The 19,796-nt window shown below is 66.1% G+C and overlaps 2 protein-coding genes across 5 annotated transcripts; both read right to left on the bottom strand.

Annotated features, from left to right (window-relative positions):
- Positions 1–3,887: 3,887 nt before the first annotated feature.
- On the bottom strand, positions 3,888–6,508 carry LOC147599339 (regulator of cell cycle RGCC-like). Its single transcript, XM_086756641.1, has 4 exons — positions 6,006–6,508; positions 5,553–5,633; positions 5,181–5,243; positions 3,888–4,472 (listed from the first exon to the last, which is right to left on the bottom strand). Exons 1-4 carry the CDS (start codon positions 6,157–6,159, stop codon positions 4,465–4,467), a joined length of 306 nt encoding a protein of 101 aa, XP_086612767.1. The 5' UTR covers positions 6,160–6,508; the 3' UTR covers positions 3,888–4,464.
- Positions 6,509–8,487: 1,979 nt separating this feature from the next.
- Positions 8,488–19,777, bottom strand: ARHGAP36 (Rho GTPase activating protein 36). Of its 4 annotated transcripts, none has more exons than XM_086756726.1 (11): positions 19,173–19,777; positions 16,668–16,823; positions 14,955–15,017; positions 14,040–14,296; positions 13,340–13,535; positions 12,858–12,913; positions 12,185–12,332; positions 11,455–11,603; positions 10,666–10,840; positions 9,997–10,094; positions 8,488–9,317 (listed from the first exon to the last, which is right to left on the bottom strand). In XM_086756726.1, the coding sequence occupies exons 2-11, from the start codon at positions 16,780–16,782 to the stop codon at positions 9,186–9,188; spliced, it is 1,389 nt and encodes a 462-aa protein (XP_086612852.1). In that variant the 5' UTR covers positions 16,783–16,823; positions 19,173–19,777; the 3' UTR covers positions 8,488–9,185. The 4 variants fall into 4 exon arrangements, with proteins under 4 accessions (XP_086612852.1, XP_086612851.1, XP_086612854.1 ...); XM_086756725.1 differs by having other exon boundaries at positions 10,670–10,840; positions 19,173–19,775; XM_086756728.1 differs by lacking the exon at positions 14,955–15,017 and having other exon boundaries at positions 10,670–10,840; positions 19,173–19,775.
- Between the last annotated feature and the right edge of the window lie 19 nt (positions 19,778–19,796).

Genomic DNA, 19,796 nt, shown 5'->3' with positions numbered 1-19,796 from the left:
GAAACACGGACCTGGAGGTCCTTGTGGATGCTCCACGGGCAGAGCGGCCGGGATCGGGAAAGCAGACCCCATCCCCGGTTTCCTGCCCATTGTTTTCTACGCCACTTGCCCAGGAGCTTCACCAGAAGAAAGGAAAAAAAAAAAAAAATCCCCTTGGCCGAAGGGGAAAGTCAGACCCACCACGCGATGGCAGGGACAGCCCAGCGCCATCGGCCTCGTCCCCAGCGCCAGGAAGCCGCTGGGTTCGGGGAAACAGGAAGCCCTGAAATAGCCGAAGCTGGAAACACGTGGCCGGGATGGGAGCGGAGCTGAGAGCACCCCGCGTCCCACCACCGCATCCCCGCGGCCCCTGCTTTGCCCCTCAGCGTCATTTTCGCCCGCCGCCCTCTGCCTCTCCCGCCACTGCGGTATCCTCGGCCCCCCACCCACCCCGTGCCAGCAGACCCCAGTCCAAAGCACTGGGTGCTCCGGGACCTGCCCTGCTCTGGGACCTTGGGTCTGGGACCTGCTTGGAGAGAGCACCCCAGGAGAGGTCCCGGTCCCGGTCCCAGTCCCGGGCTGGGGCAGGCGGGAGGACCGAGAGCCAGGCCCGAGCTGACCACGCAGAGGGCGAGCGGGGGCGGGGGGGGGTGCTCTGGACCACCCAGGTTGCGGGAGGACGGTGCTCTTCATCCACCGGCGATACCCACCCAGCCCTGGCCTGCTGCACCCCCCAAAAAAAGCAAATATTACAGAAAATTGGGAAAAGAATTGACCTTTAAAATCCGAACGTGCCCTACAGCGGTAGGACAGGAAAACCCATGGGACACTGAGGACAGGACCGTGCAGCTGAGCATCATACTAACCAAACCACAAAGACTTACAAGAGAAAAAAAAAATATTTTGGGTCCAAAGATCGTTGTATGGACAGACTGCTAGCCCCCGGGCGCGGAGAGCAGGCGATTATGTCGAGGAGGGGTATCTGCAGGCTTAGCCCCCTGCTTGAGTGCAGCTGTGGTGCCGAGGAACGGTGACTCAGGGCCGGACTCTGCTGGTGTTAGTCTAATTAGCTTAATTGCGAGATGAGTGCCCACTAAGCCAGCAGGGAGCCCCAGCCCGGATCGGCTGTGCTCCCCTGTTCTCCCCGCAGCTTGCCCCGACCCGGGCCGGCCTCGCAGCCTCGGCCGAAGGGTTTTGGGTGGGGTGGAAACCGGGCTCCTGCCCAACGCTGCTGGTGGGGACCGCAGGACGCAGCGCGGAACGGAGCAGGGGGAAAGGCGGGGGGAGAAAGCCCCTGGAGACGGGATAACCCTTCCCCGCCATCATCCCGCGCCCCACGCGTGCTCTGCCGCCGGACGAACGCCGCCGAGCCCAGCGGCGCTGGGGCTCCTTGTTGGCGGTCCCCGGGGACGGCCCCTGTCCGAGCAGAGCAGAACAATCCCGGGAAGTGACCTGGGGGGCAAGGGGACAGGATGCCGCGCTGGCCGCCGCCGCCGCCATTGTCTCCCGGATACCTGGGGGATGAAGTCAGGGCCCGGCTCGGTTCGGAGGAGCACGGGGTGGGGTTGAGCGGGAAAGAGCATCCAGGAGATGCCTGCGCCCGGCTGGTGTTGGGGGCGTGGGGGATCCGTGTCCCCAGGAAAAACCTCCCGAGCTCTGCGCTCCGGTGCTCCTTCCCACTCCCCCCGGGACGGGACCCCCATGGGCGCTCCCCTCACTGCCTCCAAAGGCCCCCTCCAACCCAAACCGCTCTGTGACGCTATGAAAATAGGCTCCTAAGTCAGGACCTGAACGGGTCCTACCTCTCCTTTCCCCTAAATGTGGGAAGATCACCCCAAAACACGTCAGAGGGCTTGTTGGGAAAGAAAGGGGCCAGCAGACGGCATCCCGCGGGGTCAGGTTATCTCCCAAAATAGCTCTCATTTCTTTAGGGGAATTCTGGTGACTCCTCCGAGCGTCCCCAGCCTGGAGGGGGGGCTCACTAAAGACCCTGCGGAAAAAGCGCGTGGCGGCCGCTCCGCCGGCGCTTCGCCCCCGCCGGCTCCGGAAAGGCTGAGTCTGCAGCGTGAAGGAAAAGGTGCAGGCAGCCGGGCCGCGCGGTTGCCCCCGCTCCGGTTAGCCGCTTCCCATCCCTCGGCGGCCCCGCGCACGCCGCTGCCGCTTCTAAGAAATCCGTCAAGTGGGCGGCGGCGGTGCCTGCCGCAGCCTGGCGATGTCTGGGTTTCTGCCCCGCTGACCGGGGCGGGACGGGGGGCTGCAGCCCCGATCCCTGCCCCACCAGCCTGGACCCAGCTGATGCTGGGGGCTCCAGCATCCCCCTGGCATCGCAGGGCCTGCCCGTCCCCGGCTCCTCCAGCGCCCTCAGCGCCGGGTGCCTCCGGAGGGTGGGCTCCCACCTTGGCGGGCCCAAAGGGCTCTCCCAAATCTGCAGAACCCCACAGCAGTGCTCCCCAGCCCCGCTCCAGCCTCCTCCCGGCTGCCGTGGGAAGAGGGGCCCAGGAGAGGAACCGGCCCATGGCAGGACGTGCTCGTGGCGCTGATTATTTCTGCAGCCCCTCCACCGCATGTGCACAGAGGGGACGGCCGACCTTCCGCACTGACCGTCCCGCTCAGCCTCAGCCCGCCCTGCGCTGGGGTTTCCAGCCGCCCCGGGAGCACGGCCGGGGGGCAGCGACCCTCCCAGCAGCCCTCGGACAACTGTCCCACCGCGGGCTGGGGCACGCCATAGCGCCCATCCCTGTGCCACCCAGCCGTGTCCATAACCCCTGCCCGGGGTCCCCAGGGACAAAAAAATAAAACCCAACACCCTGTCCCGAGGGAGAATCTGTGCCCAAAGGGTTTGCTTGCAGTGACGCGCGCAAATCCATCCTGGGGGGGTTTGGGCTGAGCATCACCACTGCTCACCCACGCGTGGAACCAGCGCTGTGGGGTGCCCAGTGCCAGCCCCACCGCCCTCCCAGCTCTGTCAGCAGGAGCCGGGGGGGCACCTCAAACCCCAGAGAGGACCCCACGCGACGCGGGACAGCTCAGCCTCGTGGCGCCTGCGGCACCCGCCCAGCCTGCGCGATGCGAGGGGCTGGCGGAAACGTGGGGCTAAACCCACGCTCCTCTCCTGGCAACCCCCACAGCAAACAAGCTCTCCGGAGCGTCGCCGCAGCCGTTCTTTCACCGCAGGGCTGTATCAGCCGCAGCACATCTGGGCTTTGAGCGTGTTTGTATCCGCAGCCGCCTGGCAACGCCTGCAGACGTGGCACGAGCCGGCCAGCGGTGCCCACGGAAGGCGACGGCGCGGGATTCCCCAGCCCAGCACCCAGCATCGCCACGACCTGGCCGGAGACCGCGCTGCGGGGCGGGCCGGGGGTGATCTGCTAAAAACCCCTTCCCACGCGGACCGGCGCCCGCCGTGTGCGGAGGCAGAAGGGACCGCAGGTGGGAGAAATACCAGGGCCAGACGGCGAGGGCGAAACGCCTGTGTGCGATGACTCAGAGAGGAAAAACATCTCGAGTGACGTGGGGGTCGCTGCCACCCCCAGCGTGCACGGCAGGGACGTCCCCGCAGCCCCTGCAGCCCTGCTCCCCTCGATGTGGGCTGTTTCCCCGCGGAGCAGGGTGCTGCGGCCCCCGCGGCGCATCGAGCATCACCGGCGCATCTCCGAGCATCACCGCTGCATCTCCGAGCATCACCGGCACATCTCCGAGCACGTGGGGAACAAACCCACAGCCGCCAGCCCAGCTTGGGCCAGGGCTGCCCTCTGCCTCTCCTTTCTGTGGAGCCAGCGGGAAAACCCCCCCGAAAGGCAGCTCTGGGGTACAGTGGGCGGCTTTCCAAGGAAGAGCATCAACGGGGGCACAGCCGGTCCCACCACGCCCCCGGAACGGGTCCCCAGGGAAAAGGCTGGGGGCTCAGAGACTTGGGATGCCGTTTAATACAGACACAGCCCGCCTGCACAGCCTGCAGCGCCCTGTCCGCAGTGTTCACAGCGGCAGCGGGGGCAGTGGCGCGTGGGGCGCGGGCGGGGGCCCCCAGTTGAGGCCGCCCGGGCGAAGCGAAGGGCCAGCAGCAGCGGTGGCTGCCTGCGAGGGACGCGCTGCAGGAGCAGGCTTTCCTGACCTGGGAGGGGACACCGCGCTCTCGCTGGTGTGCTGCAAGCCGGCCTCCCCCAGAATCACCCGGGGTTCCTCGCTGGGCCTCGACAGCGGCACAGACCCCCCCAAACCCACTCAGTCCCAGGAGCCGCCAGCCCCCGCTGAAGGGCAAAGCCGGGCGCCCCCACCGAGAGCTCGTCCCGTCCCGTGCTGGCAGAGCCCTGCCCCGCGTGCGGGAGCGCAGCAAGGCGCAGGCACCCGTCCCACGGCCGGATCAGTCCCTGCTTGCGGCTGGCGCTGGCGTCCCAGGCAGGGGCGCAGAAGCTGAGGGTGCGTCGGGGGGCACGGGGCTCATCTGCTGTGGGTCCTCCGTGCCAAACTCGCCGCCAAAACCACACCTCACATCTCTGCAGGACAATCAAAGGGGGAAAACAAAAACAAAAACAAAAAATCGGTGAGATGACTGTTGGGGGGAGGAGGGCTGCACGGTGTGCTGGGCCCCCCCAGGCACCCCCAACAGTGGGGCTCGAGCAGAAATCTGCTGGGGGGGCTCTGGCCCCCTTCCTGCCCCACCGCCTCCCGCTCTGGCTCAGCACCAGCAGAAGCAGCAGCTTCCCTCCGGCCACCTCATTTCGGACGCTCAGAAGAGAGGGGAACAGATACCGAGAACTGCGACTGAGGCAGCCTGCTAGGGGGAAACGGTCTGTTTTTTTTTTACATCAAGCTCTCGCTGCCTCCAGCCTGCCACCCAGGGAGAGGAAGTGTGGCGCCTGCCTCAGTTTCCCCAGGGAGGAAGCTGCTGGGGAGCAGCCAGCCTCACGGACCGCAGAGCCGCACGCACTGGTAGATTTTCCCAAAAACATCGATAGCTCTGCAGGCTGTGCTGCTGGGCCGCCTTCTCTGCAGACCCTCGTTGTCGGGACCGACCCGGCCTTCGCACCCCCAATCCCCTCCTGTTCACCAGCTGGGAGAAACGGAGGCACCCGAGAGAAGAAAAGACAGATTGCACCCCCACAGCCAAAAGCAGGCTCTAACCCACCGCAGCGGGAGCCCAGGGGCGTGCCGCCAGCCTGGATGCACCTTGGGAAGCGCGGGGATCGGAGCCGCGTACGTACCCTCCAAGGCTTTATCCAGACCCGCAATGAACTCCTCCAGCTCCTGCGTGTCTCCGAGCTTCGCTAGCGGGGAGAAGCACACCGTCAGGGCTCTCCCACTGGGAGAAGGAAGATCCCTGCCCCTCGCTTCTCACCGCAATTGCCTGCGGCTTCTGCACCGGCCCTGGGTGGGGGTTCAGGGGGCTGCCCAGCCAAGCACCCCCAAAAACAGCATTCCCGTGGGCCGGTGCAGCTCTGTGGGGTCACAGCCCACGCCTGCACCCCAGCTCATTCCCACCTCCGAACCCTGCTGAGCCCCACGGACGCAGCCGCGCTCCGGGCACAGCCCGTGGCTGCCGAGCCGAGCCGGCGGGGCAGAGCCTTCAGCCTCACCTTTGGAGGGGTACGCGTCGGCAGGGGTGTTGAGGTCCTCCTCGCTGGAGCTGAGGCTGCTTCCCGGGGACGTGCTGGCACCTGTGGACGCAAAGCATCGGTCGCTCTCCATGGCCGCAGGCACCGCAACAAAAAAGTGGCCGGACCAGGAGCGTGGGGACAGCCGCGGGGGCTCCTGGGGTCTGTTACAGCCCACGGGTTCCCTCCGAGCTCTGGGTTCTCGCAGCCGACGCAACAGGAGCCCCAGCAGAGGCTGGTGGGCCCTAGGCCAGCATCCCGCAGTCACCGCCCCATGCAACCCATCCGGCCGCTGAGAGCAGAGGCCAGATCGGCGGGAAGCCGGGCGGGAAGCCCGGGGGTTTGCCACGGAGGAGCCCCAGAGCTCCCAGCGCATCTCCATCCCTACGGACACCGCTGTCCCGGGACCCCCTCGCTCCCCAGCCCCAGACTCACTCTGCGGCTCGCCGAGGCCGCTGTGGCATGGGCCGTGTGCCACTCTCCTCTTCGCCTCCTCCAGATGCTGCTCATAGCGGCACGAGGGGCCTCTCTCGAAGTCCTCCATCACCTGGTCCAGCTCCCGCAGCAGGTCATGCAGCTCCTCGGCCATGGCTGGGGGCGAGGGGTCAGCACAGGGCTTTGGGGGAGCCCCAGCGGCTCCCTGTGTCCCCCCGGGCTTTCAGAGCCGGTCCAAAGCAGGCAAGGGTCTTGATCCCGGTCCCGGCCCTCGGGGGGCTTCAGCGGGGCTGGGGGTCCTGGGCCGCTCTGAGCCCGGGGGACCGGCACGGGATGGCCCGGAGGAGGCTGCTCCCGGGGGACGGACACGGACACGGACACGGACACGGACACGGACACGGACACGGACACGGACACGGACACGGACACCGCCGGGTTCCGCACTCACCGGCGCGGTGCGGGCGCTGGCAGCGGCCCCGCCGCGCGGGACGGTTTTACCCGCGGGGGCCGCCCCGAGCCGAGGGGGGCGGGGGGCGTGGCCGCAGCGCCCCGCCCCGCCGGACACGCGGGACCGCGTCACGCACGGTGCTCGGGGTTTCTGGAGCAGAGTCACGGAACGGCTCGGGGGGGGGGTGGGGGGGTAGGACCCTGCGGACCGGCGGCTCCGGCCGTCAGCCCGCAGCCAAACCGCATCCGCGCGGCTTTTAAACCCCCGCGGGACCGGGACCCCGCCGCCGGCCCCCGCAGCCTGTTCCGGCGAGCGGCGACCCGTTCAGTGAAGAAAATGTCCCCGATCCCCGGTTTCCACAAAGCCTGGCTGCCTGCGTGGGCTCCCGCGGGTGCGGGAGGGCGGGCATCGCGGCGGGGAAGGGTCCCGGTACCGCACGGCCGCGGCGGGGGAGCACCGTTACCGCTCCTGCCCGGTTTCCTCACCTTGCGGGGAGAGCGGGCAGCGCCAGCAGCGTTCGGCCGCGTCCCGGGCGCTTCCCAGCGCGGGATTTCACCCCTCGGGACGATGCCGCTCGCTGCGCTTACCCCCGCGCGCGGGCTGATCAGCGGCGCACGGGAGAGACATGGGCTAAAAATTAAAAAAAAAAAAAGAAAAAAGAGAGAGAAGAAAAAGGATCTCTGCTTTCTCCCTGCAAGCTCCTCCCGGTTGTACCCTTCTCAAGAGCTCTAAGCTCGGCCCTAGCTGGAAAAGCCGCTCCAGCGCCGGGCGCCCCGGGCTGGTTTTAGTGGTCCCGGTGCTAACAACAGGCCAGCGACCACCCCGGCAGCCACCCATCCCTGTGCCGGCACCGGCCCTCGAGAAACAGCAGGACAGGAGCTTTCAGAGGGCAAATTCAGCTCGGGGAGGAGGGGAAAAGCGCCCAATAATAACTGAATCTCAAACGTAACAAAAGCTACCCAGCTTTTCCGGAGCTGGTCCAGAGCGATGCTAACGCTGCACGAGTGACGGTGATTTGCAACCGGTACTTGTAAAGCCGGGTTTATTCTGCGAGGCGAAACATGGCGCGTGAAACCCGGGGGCAGCCGGCCCGTCTGCCGGGAAGCCTGCGCAGGGTTTGGTGCTCTCGTATGCGCAACGCCCAGCGGTGACCACAAATCCTTGGTCACCCTCTGAATCCTCGCGTGGGCTCCGAGGGGACCGCACCCAGGCGGCTCAGCGCCGCAGCCTCGTGCAGACCTGCTGGCCGCGTGGCCGCAGCCCCCCCGGGCCGTGGGTGCGTTGGGGTTCGCGCGTTATCCCTGTAATCGCTCTGTGCTTCGTCCTCAGAGAGAGGCGCGTGGCAAAAGCAGCGGCAGAACAAATGGAAACTCAGAGGAACCAAGGGAGAGGAGCCAGCGCGGTGCTGGTGGCACCGACCTACGGCGCAGCCGCCCTCCGCCGGGGTGACGGGGAATGAGGAAATGTTCACTGCTCCAGTTTTTCTTTCTGGCTGCTGAAAAATTTGATCAAAAACCCGCGATGGAGGCTGCGTGGCCTTCTCACCGTCGGCCTCGGTGCCCCAGCAGCGGCGCACCCCCCTCAAAGTCATGGGTTTCCAGGCTTCGTATCGCCACCCCTGCACCACCGTGCCTTTCCCCTCCCTCTTCCGTTACAGCGTGTTCCTCCCTGGCCCCGGGGAATCCAGCGCACGACACCCTCACAGGGACGTTCTCCCCGGGGTGGTCCGCCACCCGTGGCACCTCGTGAGCCTCACCCACCCACTCCCCGTGCACCCAGGACTCCCACGCTTCGCATTCCCCCCACGATGACCAAAAAAAGCCGATCTGCACTCCAGGTTTGAGGTTGGCAAAATTATTTGAGCGCCCTTCTGCCCAACCGAAGATACAAGGATCGCCGGCTTTTGCTGGGATCAAAAACTCTCGGTGGATGTTTGTATCAGCTCCTCCCAGCCGGGGAATCTGCCCCCTTCCCCCTGCTCCCCCTCGGCCGGGACGCCCATCCACCATCAAGTCCCGGCCGACAGTTACTGGAACACCTCGTCCTCGCGAGCGCGTTGCTGTTAACGGGCTGGGGCCGCTGCGCCTCACGGGAGATAACCAGCCACCCGCACCACGCGGGACCCACGCCACACGTTGCCGGAGGAGCGGAGAGCCATGCCGACGTGCCAGGGACTCCCGGGAGGAAATTGGGATGGTCCCCAGCGGAGCCGCTCTGGCAGCAGGTCCGTCCACACACAGCCTGTCCTCCTCGGACGTGGTGGGGGTTGCCCAGCCGATGCTCGAGCGCCCGGCCGGCTCAGCGGACCCACGGTGCCCAAAATTTATCGGCTCCTGCAGGCCCGGCAGCGCTGCTCGTCTCGGAGATATCGGCTCCCGGCAGGCTTCCCCCGGCTATCGCTCAGCGCGCGCTTCTCCCCTCGGCCCGCCGTTCTGCAGGAGCCGCTCCCCACCCGTCCCGACCGCACCCGCCCAGAGGGAAGGGACCTTCACGAAATAGGAATCACAGGAGGGTTCGGGTGGGCAGGGAGCGTTACAGCCCATCCAGTCCAACCGCCTGCCAGGAGCAGGGACATCTCCAACCGGATCAGGTTGCTCAGAGCCCCGGCCAGCCATTCGCACTCCTTTCACTTCTCCACTCCTCCAAAGTGGGACAGAGGACTGGTTTTTGCCGAGGAAAGGTCGCCCAGCGCTGTCCACGGAGCAGAGGGCCCGGGCCGGGCTTGCTAGATGTCAACGTGCAGGTTGAGGAACGAGACGTTGCTGAACAGCTCTGAGGAGACCGAGCTGCTCTCCAGGGCGGGGGCCCGACCAGGCGGCGGGGATGGAGTGTGCTCCGTGGCCGAATCCTCGCTCTCTGCGCTCCTAAGAACGTTAAAAAAAGAAACAATAAAAAATAAGACCCTATTTGCAAACGGCTTCCGTTGCCACCTCCACACCCAAACGGCCTCTAGCAGCGACCCCCAAGATTGCTGGGGTCTGGGGGTGCCGGTGCTGGGGTCTGGGTGAGGATGTGTGCAGCGGGGGGGTGCTGGTGTGGGGCCCATTTGGGAAAAGGAGAGAGCACGGCACAGGCTGGGGGGAGGGAGAACAGAGAGCTCCAAGGGACGGGGGCGCTGGGACGTTTCAGCTCGCGGAGGCGTGAGCGCAGAGCGTGAAGGATTTCAGCCGGGGAGCTCCTGACCAAAAGCGGTGGAGGGAACAGGAACGATGGGCAGGAAGATCAGCAGGATTTAGAATCGCAGAACCACAGGCTGGTTTGGGTGGGCAGGGACCGTTAAAGCCCACCCAGTCCAACCCCCTGCCAGGAGCAGGGACATCTCCAACCGGATCAGGTTGCTCAGAGCCCCGGCCAGCCTGGCCTGGAATGTTTCCAGGGATGGGGCATCCACTGTCTCTCTGGGCAACCTGGGCCAGTGCTCCACCACCCTCAGCGGAAAAATTTCTGCCTTACGTGAAAGCAGCGCGGTGAGGCTGCTGCGGGAGGGCTTTGCCCCGTGCAGCGAGCTGCCCTCCCGCAGCACCGTGCCGCGCGGGGACTTACGGCGCGGCGCTGAACTTCCTGCGCAAGAGGTAGTCGATGACATCCGGGTCGGTCTGAAAGAGCCTCCGCAGGACGTCGCGTTGCATTTCTGGAGAGACCTGGGAGGGACACAGGGACACGGGCGCTCGCGGCACAGCCCGTGGCGCAGCGGGGACGAGCAGCGGCGGGGGCACTTCCGACCAGGAGGAAACTCTTCCCGCGAGGGCAGCACGGCCCTGGGACGGGACCCAGAGGGGTCGCAGCTCTCCGTCCCGGGACGTTCGGGAGCCCCAGGGCCTCTTCCCACACCAGCCTGTGTGACTTTAAAGGATGCTTTCAGGAACCCTGGGCGGATGCACGCCCTAGGAGAGGCTGGGCGCTCCCTGCCTCACGCTGGTGGTCCAAACCATCCCCTGAAGAGCAGATCCGACGTGCTCCCGTCCTTCCCTGCGCTCACCAGCTCTCCCCACTGCTACGGCCTCCCCATGGCTGCCTGAGGCCGTGGCATCTCCACCTCACGCCATCGCCTCCCAGCTCCTTCCCTCTTCTGGAGTCTCCCATTTTTACCTCTTCTCCCCATCCCTTACCTGCCGCTAAACGGGGCCGTGGATGCCTCCTTCCTTCTGCTGCCAGGAGAGGAGCTCGGAGGGGAAGGAAGGATCGAGAGGAGCCACCCTGAGCCAGCCTCACCTACCGTGAACAAGGTCTGGTGGTGCTCGATCAGCCGCTGCAGCACCAGTATGACGGCAGCGCTGTCCTCAAAGTTCATGGCAACAGCGTCCTTCTCTCCAGGCTTCTCCTTCTGCAGCACGTTAGGACCGAAGACCATGGCCAGGTTCGAAACCGTCATTTTATTCCCAGGAATCTGGCAGGCAAGCGCAAAAGGAGATTGCAGATTACAGAGTGAGATTCCTGTGGCGCGACGTGTCCCAGGACAGCCTCTCCCACCCCAGGGCAGGAAGATGAGCTGCTGAGGGAGCCTGGGGTGCTGATCTGGGCCAGTTTGGTCCTTTCCGAGCTGGTGGCAGGGCCAGCACGAAGGCTTTGTGGTGCTGGGGCACGTGCTCGTCCCCTCCTGGCATCAGGGCTCCCATCCCACCTACCTCACCTGCACAGCCCCCACCAAAAGGCAACAATCCGTATTCCTGTGTCACCTTCAGCACGGGACAAAAGCAGCCTCTCTGAGCCACGGAGAGACTTGGAGCTCAAATGGCCCAGAGAAACCAAGATCAACCTCAGCGCACCATCCTAAGTCCTTCACAAAAGCTGGCGGTGGAAAACCGGGATCAGTCCGCGAAAAAAAGCCCCACGGACACGCAGCCAGGCCTGTCCGCATCCCGAACACCACCTCGCTGGACCCAGCGCAGCCCAGCGCGGCTGCGGGCGAGGATTCGTCAGCCGGGTGGTTTCCCCCAGGCTCGCAAGCAGTTTGAGAGCGACCCCTCCGCGGCGCGGCCGGCCGGCGCGGGGCAGCCTTACCTCCCGGCCATCAGGGCCCCGGGAGCTCTGGGCGTGCCGGGCCACCTCGCCGAGGAAGCGCAGGAGCCGCTGCAGCGTGTCGCTGTGGCAGGGCGGCAGCAGGAAGAGCAGCAGCTGCAGGGCGGCCAGCTGCGCCGGGCCCTCCATGGCTAGGGCAGAGAGCAGCGTCAACCGGGCACGGCACGGCACGGCTCTGCCCCGCGCTTGGATACGCCAGCCCAAGGGCGGCGGTCCCCCTGCACCCCCAACACGCCCTGCCATCCCCCCAGCTGGATCGCACGCCCGTCGGTGTGCGGCTGCTGGCGTCCGACGCGGAATTCACGGATTTGGAGAGTCAGATCTGCGGAGGGAAGGACAGCCAAAGGGAGGCAGAGAGGTGGTGAAGGAGAGCGAGAAAGGGTGACGCTGGGAGCGCGCCGACTGCCCAAAAACTCAGTCACACAAAACACGGAGGGCAGGGGGACAGGGCAGAGCATTTGCAAGGGCCGAGCTCCTGCGCAGCACGCCGAATTGCGCCGGGAGCTGGTACCCAGGTGGGCAACTGCACAAAAAACATTCCCTTTTTTTTCTCCTCACGGGCCGTGCTGGGGGGAGCCGCGCGCCCTGGTACTCACGGGCCGTGCTGGGGGGAGCCATGCGCCCCGGTACTCACGGGCCGTGCTGGGGGGGATCCGCGTGCCCCGGTACTCACGGGCCATGCTGGGGGGGAGCCATGCGCCCCGGTACTCACGGGCCGTGCTGAGGAAGGCTGCGTAGAGCTCTCTGGGAATGAGCGAATCCGGCATGTCCCGCAGAAACTCTTTGAGGAGAGCGGCCACGTCGTGAACGCTTTGCTCGTCCAGGAAGACATCCAGCCCTCGGTCAAACTCTTCCCTCAGCTCAGAGATGGAGGAAATGGGAAGGATAAGAGCAACAGTCAGTTCTTCCTCTTTATACGAGCGGCGCTACCAGGATCTGCCCCCGCGGTGGCGGCAGAGGGGGGCTGCCGGCTCCCCGCGTCCCCGTGCCGCAGGGCACCCCAAAGACAGCGTGCCAGAGCCCAGCGTCCCGCTGCTGCCCGGAGAATGGGCCACAGGGAGTGCCAGCTGCTGAAGGGAGCAGAGAGGGATCTCAGGAGCGCCGGCCAGGGGATGGGGGCTTGGGAATGCCAGCCAGGGGATGGGGGCTCGGGAACGCCGGCCAGGGGATGGGGGCTCGTTGGCTACAGGCAGCTGGGAGAGACGCCGCCGGCTCTCCACACCCAGGAGGACCCAGGTCACAGCGTGTCTGGGATCCCGCACGCGCCTGTGAGCTTTCAGCCCCCTCCACGTCGACGGCTGCTCTATTCACTCCCCACCCGCGCGCACATCCGTGCTCTGGACGCGGGGCTGCTGCGGAGGGTGCAGCGGCCATCTCGCCCTCACCTGCTGAACCCTCTTCTTGGAGCTCCCAACCCGGAAGATGCCCACCGTCTGGAGACCTGGGAGACAGGTGAGTTAGCGCTCCGCAGCCCCGCGGCCCCTGGCCACCCCCACCGGCCCGCGGGGGGCCGCGTGTCCCTCCCCGCTCCCGGCAGAGGGGGTGAAAAGGAAAGGTTTGGAGCCGCAAGATTTCCCGGGGTTGCCTGGGGCCAGGGAGGAGATCTCGCCCACGCAGGCGCTCCGAGCTGGATGCCGGATTTGCAGGGGGAGCGGAGGCCAGAGCGCACCGGGAGACGGGTCACCAGTACGCACGGTGACACTTGCTCCTCGGCCCAGAGGACTCTCCCTGGGTGGCTTTTCAGGAGCGTGCCCTGCCCCGGGAATCAGCTGCCCCCTCCTGTCCTGGGGAACGGCGGGGCCGGAACGCCGCAGCCCACCGCGCAGCACGGGGACAGGCGCCAGGCTGGAGCGGCGCGCATGCTCACCGTGCGCTTCGATGTGTTTGCAGCACTTCTCCACGATGCGCGGGACCTGCCAGGTGATGGGGTTGAGGCTCAGCATCTTCTTCTTGCCCAGGCTCCTCCGCGGGTCCAGCTCATGGGGGTGCGACAGCTGCAGCGCTTCCAGCAGCTTGGAGGCGTTGTCGCTCAGGTCGGCGATGGAGTCCACGGACATGGCGCCCTGGGACGGAGCAGAGGTGGTTCGCAGGGGGGCAGGACCCACCCCACAAGGTCCCACCCCCACCGGCATCGCTGCAACCTCAGCGCTCCGCGGGAAAGGGGGGCGGCCCCTCCAAACCAAGGTGGGGGTCCGCAGACCCCTCTCGCCCCCGCGTGCTGCTCCCCCCGCAAGCGCGAAGCCCAGTCTCCATCCGCGACGCTGCCCGAACGGCGACGCCGTTTGACAGAGAAGCCCTGCACATTCCCAGCACTGCTCACCAAGACGTGAGCGGAAAACCCAGTGCCACTGGTGATGAATCCCCCTACCCCCACCGCGGCCTTCCGGGACCCTCGGCGCCACAGGAGCTGAGCCAGGAGAGCGTGTCCCACCCTCCCAGCCCTCCCAGTCCATCTCCTGGGGGCAGGAGGGGCATCCCGCTTCCCCAAGGGCAGACCGGGACTGAGCCGGCACGCAGCACAAGTAACTCGTTAAGAAAAGCACCGGCACGGCGTAGCGCGACCCTACCCTTCGCTGGCTCCAGGAGCTGCTGTCCAGGAAAGCCGGGGAAAGCGGCTCCTCCGGGAAGACCCCGCAGGGCACCAGGCCGCAGCTGCCGCCCGTCGGGGACCTCTGCTCCCTCTGAGCCCGGAACCTCGTCACCGTCGCCTCCACGCCCAGGCAGAGCCGGCGGCTGTCCCTCACCGCCTCCCGCAGCCGCCTGCGCGCCCGGTCGTTGGCGATGACCTGGGAGAGCGGGATGCCGAACGTCTGAGGAGGGCAATCTGCGGAGAAACGCGGGAGAAACGGAAGAGCATCGCTAGCGGGGAAAAACAAGAGGGAGCCCCACTGCCAGGGCTGTGTGCGTGCCTGGATACAATAATTAACAGCGGAGGGAGTACCGGGATACGGCCGAGGCGACCAGCCGCAGGAGAGTGACGGGGACAACGCGTAAAACCGACCCAGCGCGCGACAGGGAGACCTGCAGCCCGAAGCCAGTGCGGCCGTCCCGTAAGGATCAGCGCCGCCGCCCCGTCCCCGCTGCTCCCCGCAGTGCCGGGGGGTGGGAAGAGCGTCCCCCTCCCCCGGGCAAACCCAAAGGGCGGCTGCTGCCCTGGAGAGCCCCGGGCGCTGCACGCTGGGACGGGGGACACGGGGTGGGGAGGGGACGGCGTGGGAGATGGTGTGCCGGGCGAAGAGGAGGGGATGCAGGGGGGCTGGGAAGACGGCAGGAGGTCTCCGTCAACGTGCGCGTTACGCGCGTCCCCACCGGACCCTCTCCTGCTCTCACGTGTCTCGTTACACCCCACGCCGGGGAACAGCGGGACAACACGGGACAAAGCGCCTTGCCAAACCTGGGCACCTCCCAGCTCAGCCCCACCAAAAATCACCAGTTCCATTCGGAGCAGGGACCGAAACCCGGGTAAAACGGAGGCCGCTCACCTTTCTTCTCCTTTGAGAAGCTCTCCAGCTTCTGGCGGAAAGATTTGCTGCCTCTGGGCCCAGCTGCGAGGAGAACAGAAAGCAGAGGCGCTGCGCTGTTGGGCCATCCCGGCCCCATCTCCCCTCACGGGACGCTCCCAGCACTCCCCTCGCTGCGCGTCCGGGGACAGCGGTCACGGTTTGTCGCAGCGATGAACTCAAAACGCGTTCACTGCCCGGGACAGATCACCCCGCTCTGTCCCACGCTTATTCCGAGGAATTCCAGAGGAATTCTCTTCCCAGACACAGCCTGTGCAATTGTCCGGGTGGCTCCGTCAGACGCAGAGGGAAGCTGCGGGGGTACGAGCAACGTGTGCGTGAAGGAGCAGCCGACGCCAGTCAGCGTGCGGCACGCCCGCCAGAAAAAGCCGTGCGCGGGCAGAAATCCGCAGGGCGGGAAGCCGGACGAAAGGCAGAGGGATGCACCGGGCGGCGCGCCCTTCCTTCAGAAACCAGGGGAGCGCGGGAGCGGCGTCCAAACCACGCAGGAGGACGAGAGCGGGGCCTTGCACCCGTCCCGCCAGACGGGAGGAGGCGGTGGGACGGACACAGCGCGCTTTGCAGCGAGGAAGGAAATACTTCGCTTTTTATTTTGCACCGCGCTGCTCCCCAGAGACGCTGCTGCTGCAGGGTGTCGCTGAAAACGGGATCGCAATAGCTCAAAATAGGAAAAAAAAATAAAATAAAAAGGAAAGGAACCAGGATAGTTTTGGTCAGAGCCCCCGGGGACTTCAAGGCAGCCTGCGGTGACTGGTGCTGCAGCCCTGGGGCGACTGGGGGCTCTGGGGAGGAGGGGGGGCGTTCTCTCTTCCACTCTTCCCGAGGCCCCATCGCTGCACAAAATCATCCCGCTGCCAATTAAGTCAGGAAGCCCAGCGTGGATGTCCAGCACGAGGCTGCCCGGGGACAGGACCCCAGGGACACGAGGGCTCCACCCGGGGGGGTCCCAGCCCCGGGGACAGCCCTGCTGCGGGGAGGGGGCGAGGCTGGGGACCCCCCGCTCCCTTTGTGCCCGCGCTGCCATGGGGCCGGTGAGCGGCACCTCCCACCCTCCATCCCCGCCACGCCGACGTGGCCCAGGGCAGAGGAGCCTGGGTTTTAAGGTGCTCTGCCCGCTCCCGGGTGAATTTGGGAAGCAGCCGGCGGGATCCCCAGCTCGCTGTGCCCGCTCGCTGAGGCGCATGGGCGTCAGGGGACGCGGGCGGCTGCGGGGACCCCCACCACGCCTGCGCGCCCGCCCGGGCCGGGACAGAGGAGCCCCACTCCCTGCGGAGCTCCTGTATTTATCGTCCCGTTAATTCCAGCAGCGCGTCTCCCAGCCGCGCGCAGCTCCGTCCCGGCCCCAGGGCTTCGTGCTGGACGTGAATCCAAAGCAATTTTGTCCCATCCCAGCGGCACTCATACGGTCCCGCTGGAGGACCTCGCCAAGTCTCAGGGCATCTGGTTTGGATTAGGGGGATGAGAGCCCCACCACACGCAAGGTCACGTTCTCACACTCCTCCGGACACGCGCGCCCCCCTCAAAGCGCCGATTAGGCCTCCGAGCCTCCGAGCAAAGCAGGAAATGGACCGAAACACGTCACACGTGTCTTTCCACAAACATCACCCCGCCTCGCGCAGCGCGGGGACAAGTGGCAGCCACAGCTCAGCCCTCAGCCCCCCATCCCCTCCTCACCCAAATCCAGGCTCAGCCGTCCCAGCGGCAGCGTCCCCCGCAGCTGGCAGAGCGCGATCTCCTGCAGCCTGGCTCTCTCCAGCTCCGAGAGGCTCTGCAGCGCCGCAGGCTGCATCTCGTGCGCGTCGTCCCAGCAGAAGAGCCGGGGTGATGGTCCTGTGGAAAAGACACGCGTGAGAATAAGAGAGGCGGGGGCGCGTGGGAGAGACGCTGCTGGAAGTGCCACAGGACACCGGGCGCTCGGCAGAGAGCACCCAGCCTAATTCCCGCTGCCGTCTGTTTCCCACGGAGCCCAACGCCATCAGCGCCGCGTACGCGGGACGGGGCACGTCCTGGCTGGGCGGAGGAGGGACCGTGGCCCTGATCCTGGGACGCAGCCGCTCTTTGCCACAGGAACGCGGCTCCCGGCTGGGATCAGCCTGGAGACCGCGCTCCGCGTGAGGACGGAGGGAAGTCCCACCTTCTCCTCGCCAAGCCCAGACGGCTCGCTGCATGCCGAAGCGCAACAGAACCCCGCGCGAGGGGAACGGCAGCACGCAGCGCTCTGCCGCGCTTGGCCCGGCGCCTTTCCCAGCGCTTCGCCTCCCGCCTGGGCGCTGCTCGGCAAACGCCACACACGCGGAGCCGGGGCGGACGCGCGCCCCTCTCCTCTCCTTCCCCCGCGTCCCACCGCGTGCTGGGTACAGGAGCGACGGAGGAGCCGGGAGGGAGCCTGGCGCGGCTCAGGCTCGGGCTGGCTGACGGTGGCTGAGCACACAAGCTCTTCTTCTCCACCTTCTCCCCCATTTAAATTGGTTTATTTCTTAACTTACCGCTGAGCTTCAGCTCCTGTAAACTGGATGCTTCCCGCACCAGCGCTGCCGAAGTCACCCCGCCGCGCAGCTCAGGGCCCAACGCCCCATCCCCTGTCCCCCATCTTTGGGGAGCGCTCCCCGCCGGCTGCAGCCTCCCGGAGAGGCCGCGCAGGGACCCGCGCCGGCTCCCGGCCCCTCGCCCTGCGCCGCGGCCGCTCCTCCGCCCCAGCACCCAGCGAACGCGGCCGCGGGCCAAAGAGCAAACAGGCACCGCACACGGAAGAAAGGAGCGGGGTTATCGGCACGTGCGGGGAAAGATGCGGTCAGAGTACAGGCTCTGAACGGCGCCTTCCTGAAGGGAACCTCAAGGCAACAACGAAAAATAAATGCCTGGAAATGTCCTCGGGCCGGCGACGAGGCTGAGAAGGGGCAGGGGCATGAGGAGGCACCGGCTCTGTCCCAGCACCATCCCCTGCGCCCGACCCCACGGCCCGGGCCGTGCTTCTTTTGGCCGGGTTTTCAATATCTGCAGATATTTAGAAACTTATCTAAACACATAGAGAAGAGAGTTTTACGAACTCCCCAGAAGGGCCCACCAAGGAGGGAACTCAGCTAAAGACACAGATATTCTTGAGACGTCGATGTTTATTACAAAAGCGACGTGCCTGAGCGCGGACGCGGTGAGGAACGCGAGGGGCGGCCCAGCCACGCTGCCTGGCACAGCCCAGCGCTCCGGGACAATTCAAACCGGGCTGCCCAGGCGCCCACGAGCACCACGTACGCTGGGACAAACCCAGCCCATCCTGCCAGCAGCAAAGGGGCCGGGGAGCCCCAACCCCCGGTTAAATCTCAGGTGATGCACGCTCCGCGGAAGCACCCACGCCTTGCTGGAAAAGGGGCTTTTTCGTTACGAAACGAACACGAGGAGCTGTTCTCCACGCAGGTCGCTCTGGCCACCCCTCCGCGCGCTCCCTCCCAAGGCGAGCCCGGCACCAGCCTCCAGCCAACACCCGGCTTCCATAACCTTCACCCCGCAGAAAAATCAAAAATATCCATGGAAGGAAGCAGCAGCCCTTCAGGAACGCGTCTACATCTTGTCTCAGGGAGGCTGCACGTAAGAGGTCAGCGTTAAGCTGAAATAACCGCCGGGCAGCGCAGGAGGGACGGCGGGAGCGGGGCCAGGGAGGATGCGGTGCCTTGGGGCGAGGAGGAGGAAACGCCCTTGGGAGAGGCAGCAGGAGAGAGGAAGGAGAAGGGGCAAGCTGCTGCTTATCTGCCCTACTGCACGCGCCCAGAAAAGCCCCAGGAAATGCCACCATCGCCAGCTTTCCGATAAACTCGTGCTTCAGCTGTCAGCCCCAAAAAAAACCAAAAACCCTGGAGCGAGCGCGATGGGGACCACCACCGACAGCTTCGAACACCCCGACGGCAGCATAGCGTGGATGCCGTGGAAGGCACCTTACCAACTCGAAAACAGAAATAAAAAGCCTTTCGCTGGGAGCGTCAGCGTGGCCCTTCCTCGCTGCAGCGGCTTTCCCCGCTCATTTTTAAGACCAGGGCTACTTGGTCCAGGGCTACTAAGGAAATCCCATGGGAGAAGCTCAGCTCAGCCACCCTTTCCACTCCCAGCGCGCTGCAGTTGCTCCCCCATTTCCAGCAGCAAATTTTCAGCTTTCCCTCTCCCCAGCCGGAACGAGGGGCTGGCATTTACCTTCCTCCCTTCCTTCTCGCAGCGGGACCAGCAGCAGCCCGGGCTCCCTTCTCTTCTCTCAGGACGACGGTTTTCAGAGCGGCGTCTCCACCGCGCCGCGCGGCCCCGTAGAGCGGCAGGGAGAACCGTCCCGGCCTGCCGGCGGGAGGGGAAGCGGAGAAGTGAGGGAGAGCGGCTGCTGCGGCCGAACGCGGCCGAGGGGAGGAGAGGGGTGATGAGAATGCGAATTTTCTGCCAAAAGAACTGAGCGCCAGAAAAACTGTGTGGAGACAGAGGACAGGGTCAGATGGGAAGGAGCCGCACTTCCCACGCCTGACAGCGCTGGTGCCTTGGCAGGGGACGGAGCAGGGCTCAGTCGCCTCCTCCGGCCCCGCGCTTTCCCCCCCGTCGGTCAGCAAGACTCCCACCGAAGGGGTAGCCGCGCTGGCAGATGGAACGCGAAAGGGCAGTTTGCTGCCTGGGCGCTGGCTTCCACCCGGGCTCTCCGCGCAGAGCTCTCCACCGCAGCACCTTCCCGAGAGCAGGTCTCCAGCACGGTCAGGCACAAGGCCCCGCTTTCCTCTCAGCGCAGGCTCCCAGCCCTCCCGAGCGCCCGGCTCTCCCTCGGCAGCTGGAGCGGCTGTC

Source organism: Chlamydotis macqueenii, chromosome 11, assembly GCF_036417535.1.
Source record: "Chlamydotis macqueenii isolate bChlMac1 chromosome 11, bChlMac1.mat, whole genome shotgun sequence".
NCBI classification, from domain to species: domain Eukaryota; kingdom Metazoa; phylum Chordata; class Aves; order Otidiformes; family Otididae; genus Chlamydotis; species Chlamydotis macqueenii.
This window is presented reverse-complemented; position numbering and strand designations above follow the sequence as displayed.

Excerpts from the sequence above, each read along its gene's own strand:
- LOC147599339 (XM_086756641.1), bottom strand. The coding sequence starts at position 6,159 with ATGGCCGAGGAGCTGCATGACCTGCTGCGGGAGCTGGACCAGGTGATG. Across the intron at positions 5,634-6,005 it reads CGGCCTCGGCGAGCCGCAGA|GTGCCAGCACGTCCCCGGGA; the intron begins GTGAGTCTGGGG and ends TTGCGTCCACAG. Across the intron at positions 5,244-5,552 it reads CGACGCGTACCCCTCCAAAG|CGAAGCTCGGAGACACGCAG; the intron begins GTGAGGCTGAAG and ends TCTCCCCGCTAG.
- ARHGAP36 (XM_086756725.1), bottom strand. The coding sequence starts at position 16,782 with ATGCAGCCTGCGGCGCTGCAGAGCCTCTCGGAGCTGGAGAGAGCCAGG. Across the intron at positions 14,297-14,954 it reads CTTCTCAAAGGAGAAGAAAG|ATTGCCCTCCTCAGACGTTC; the intron begins GTGAGCGGCCTC and ends GTTTCTCCGCAG. Across the intron at positions 12,333-12,857 it reads CCAAGAAGAGGGTTCAGCAG|CTGAGGGAAGAGTTTGACCG; the intron begins GTGAGGGCGAGA and ends TCCATCTCTGAG.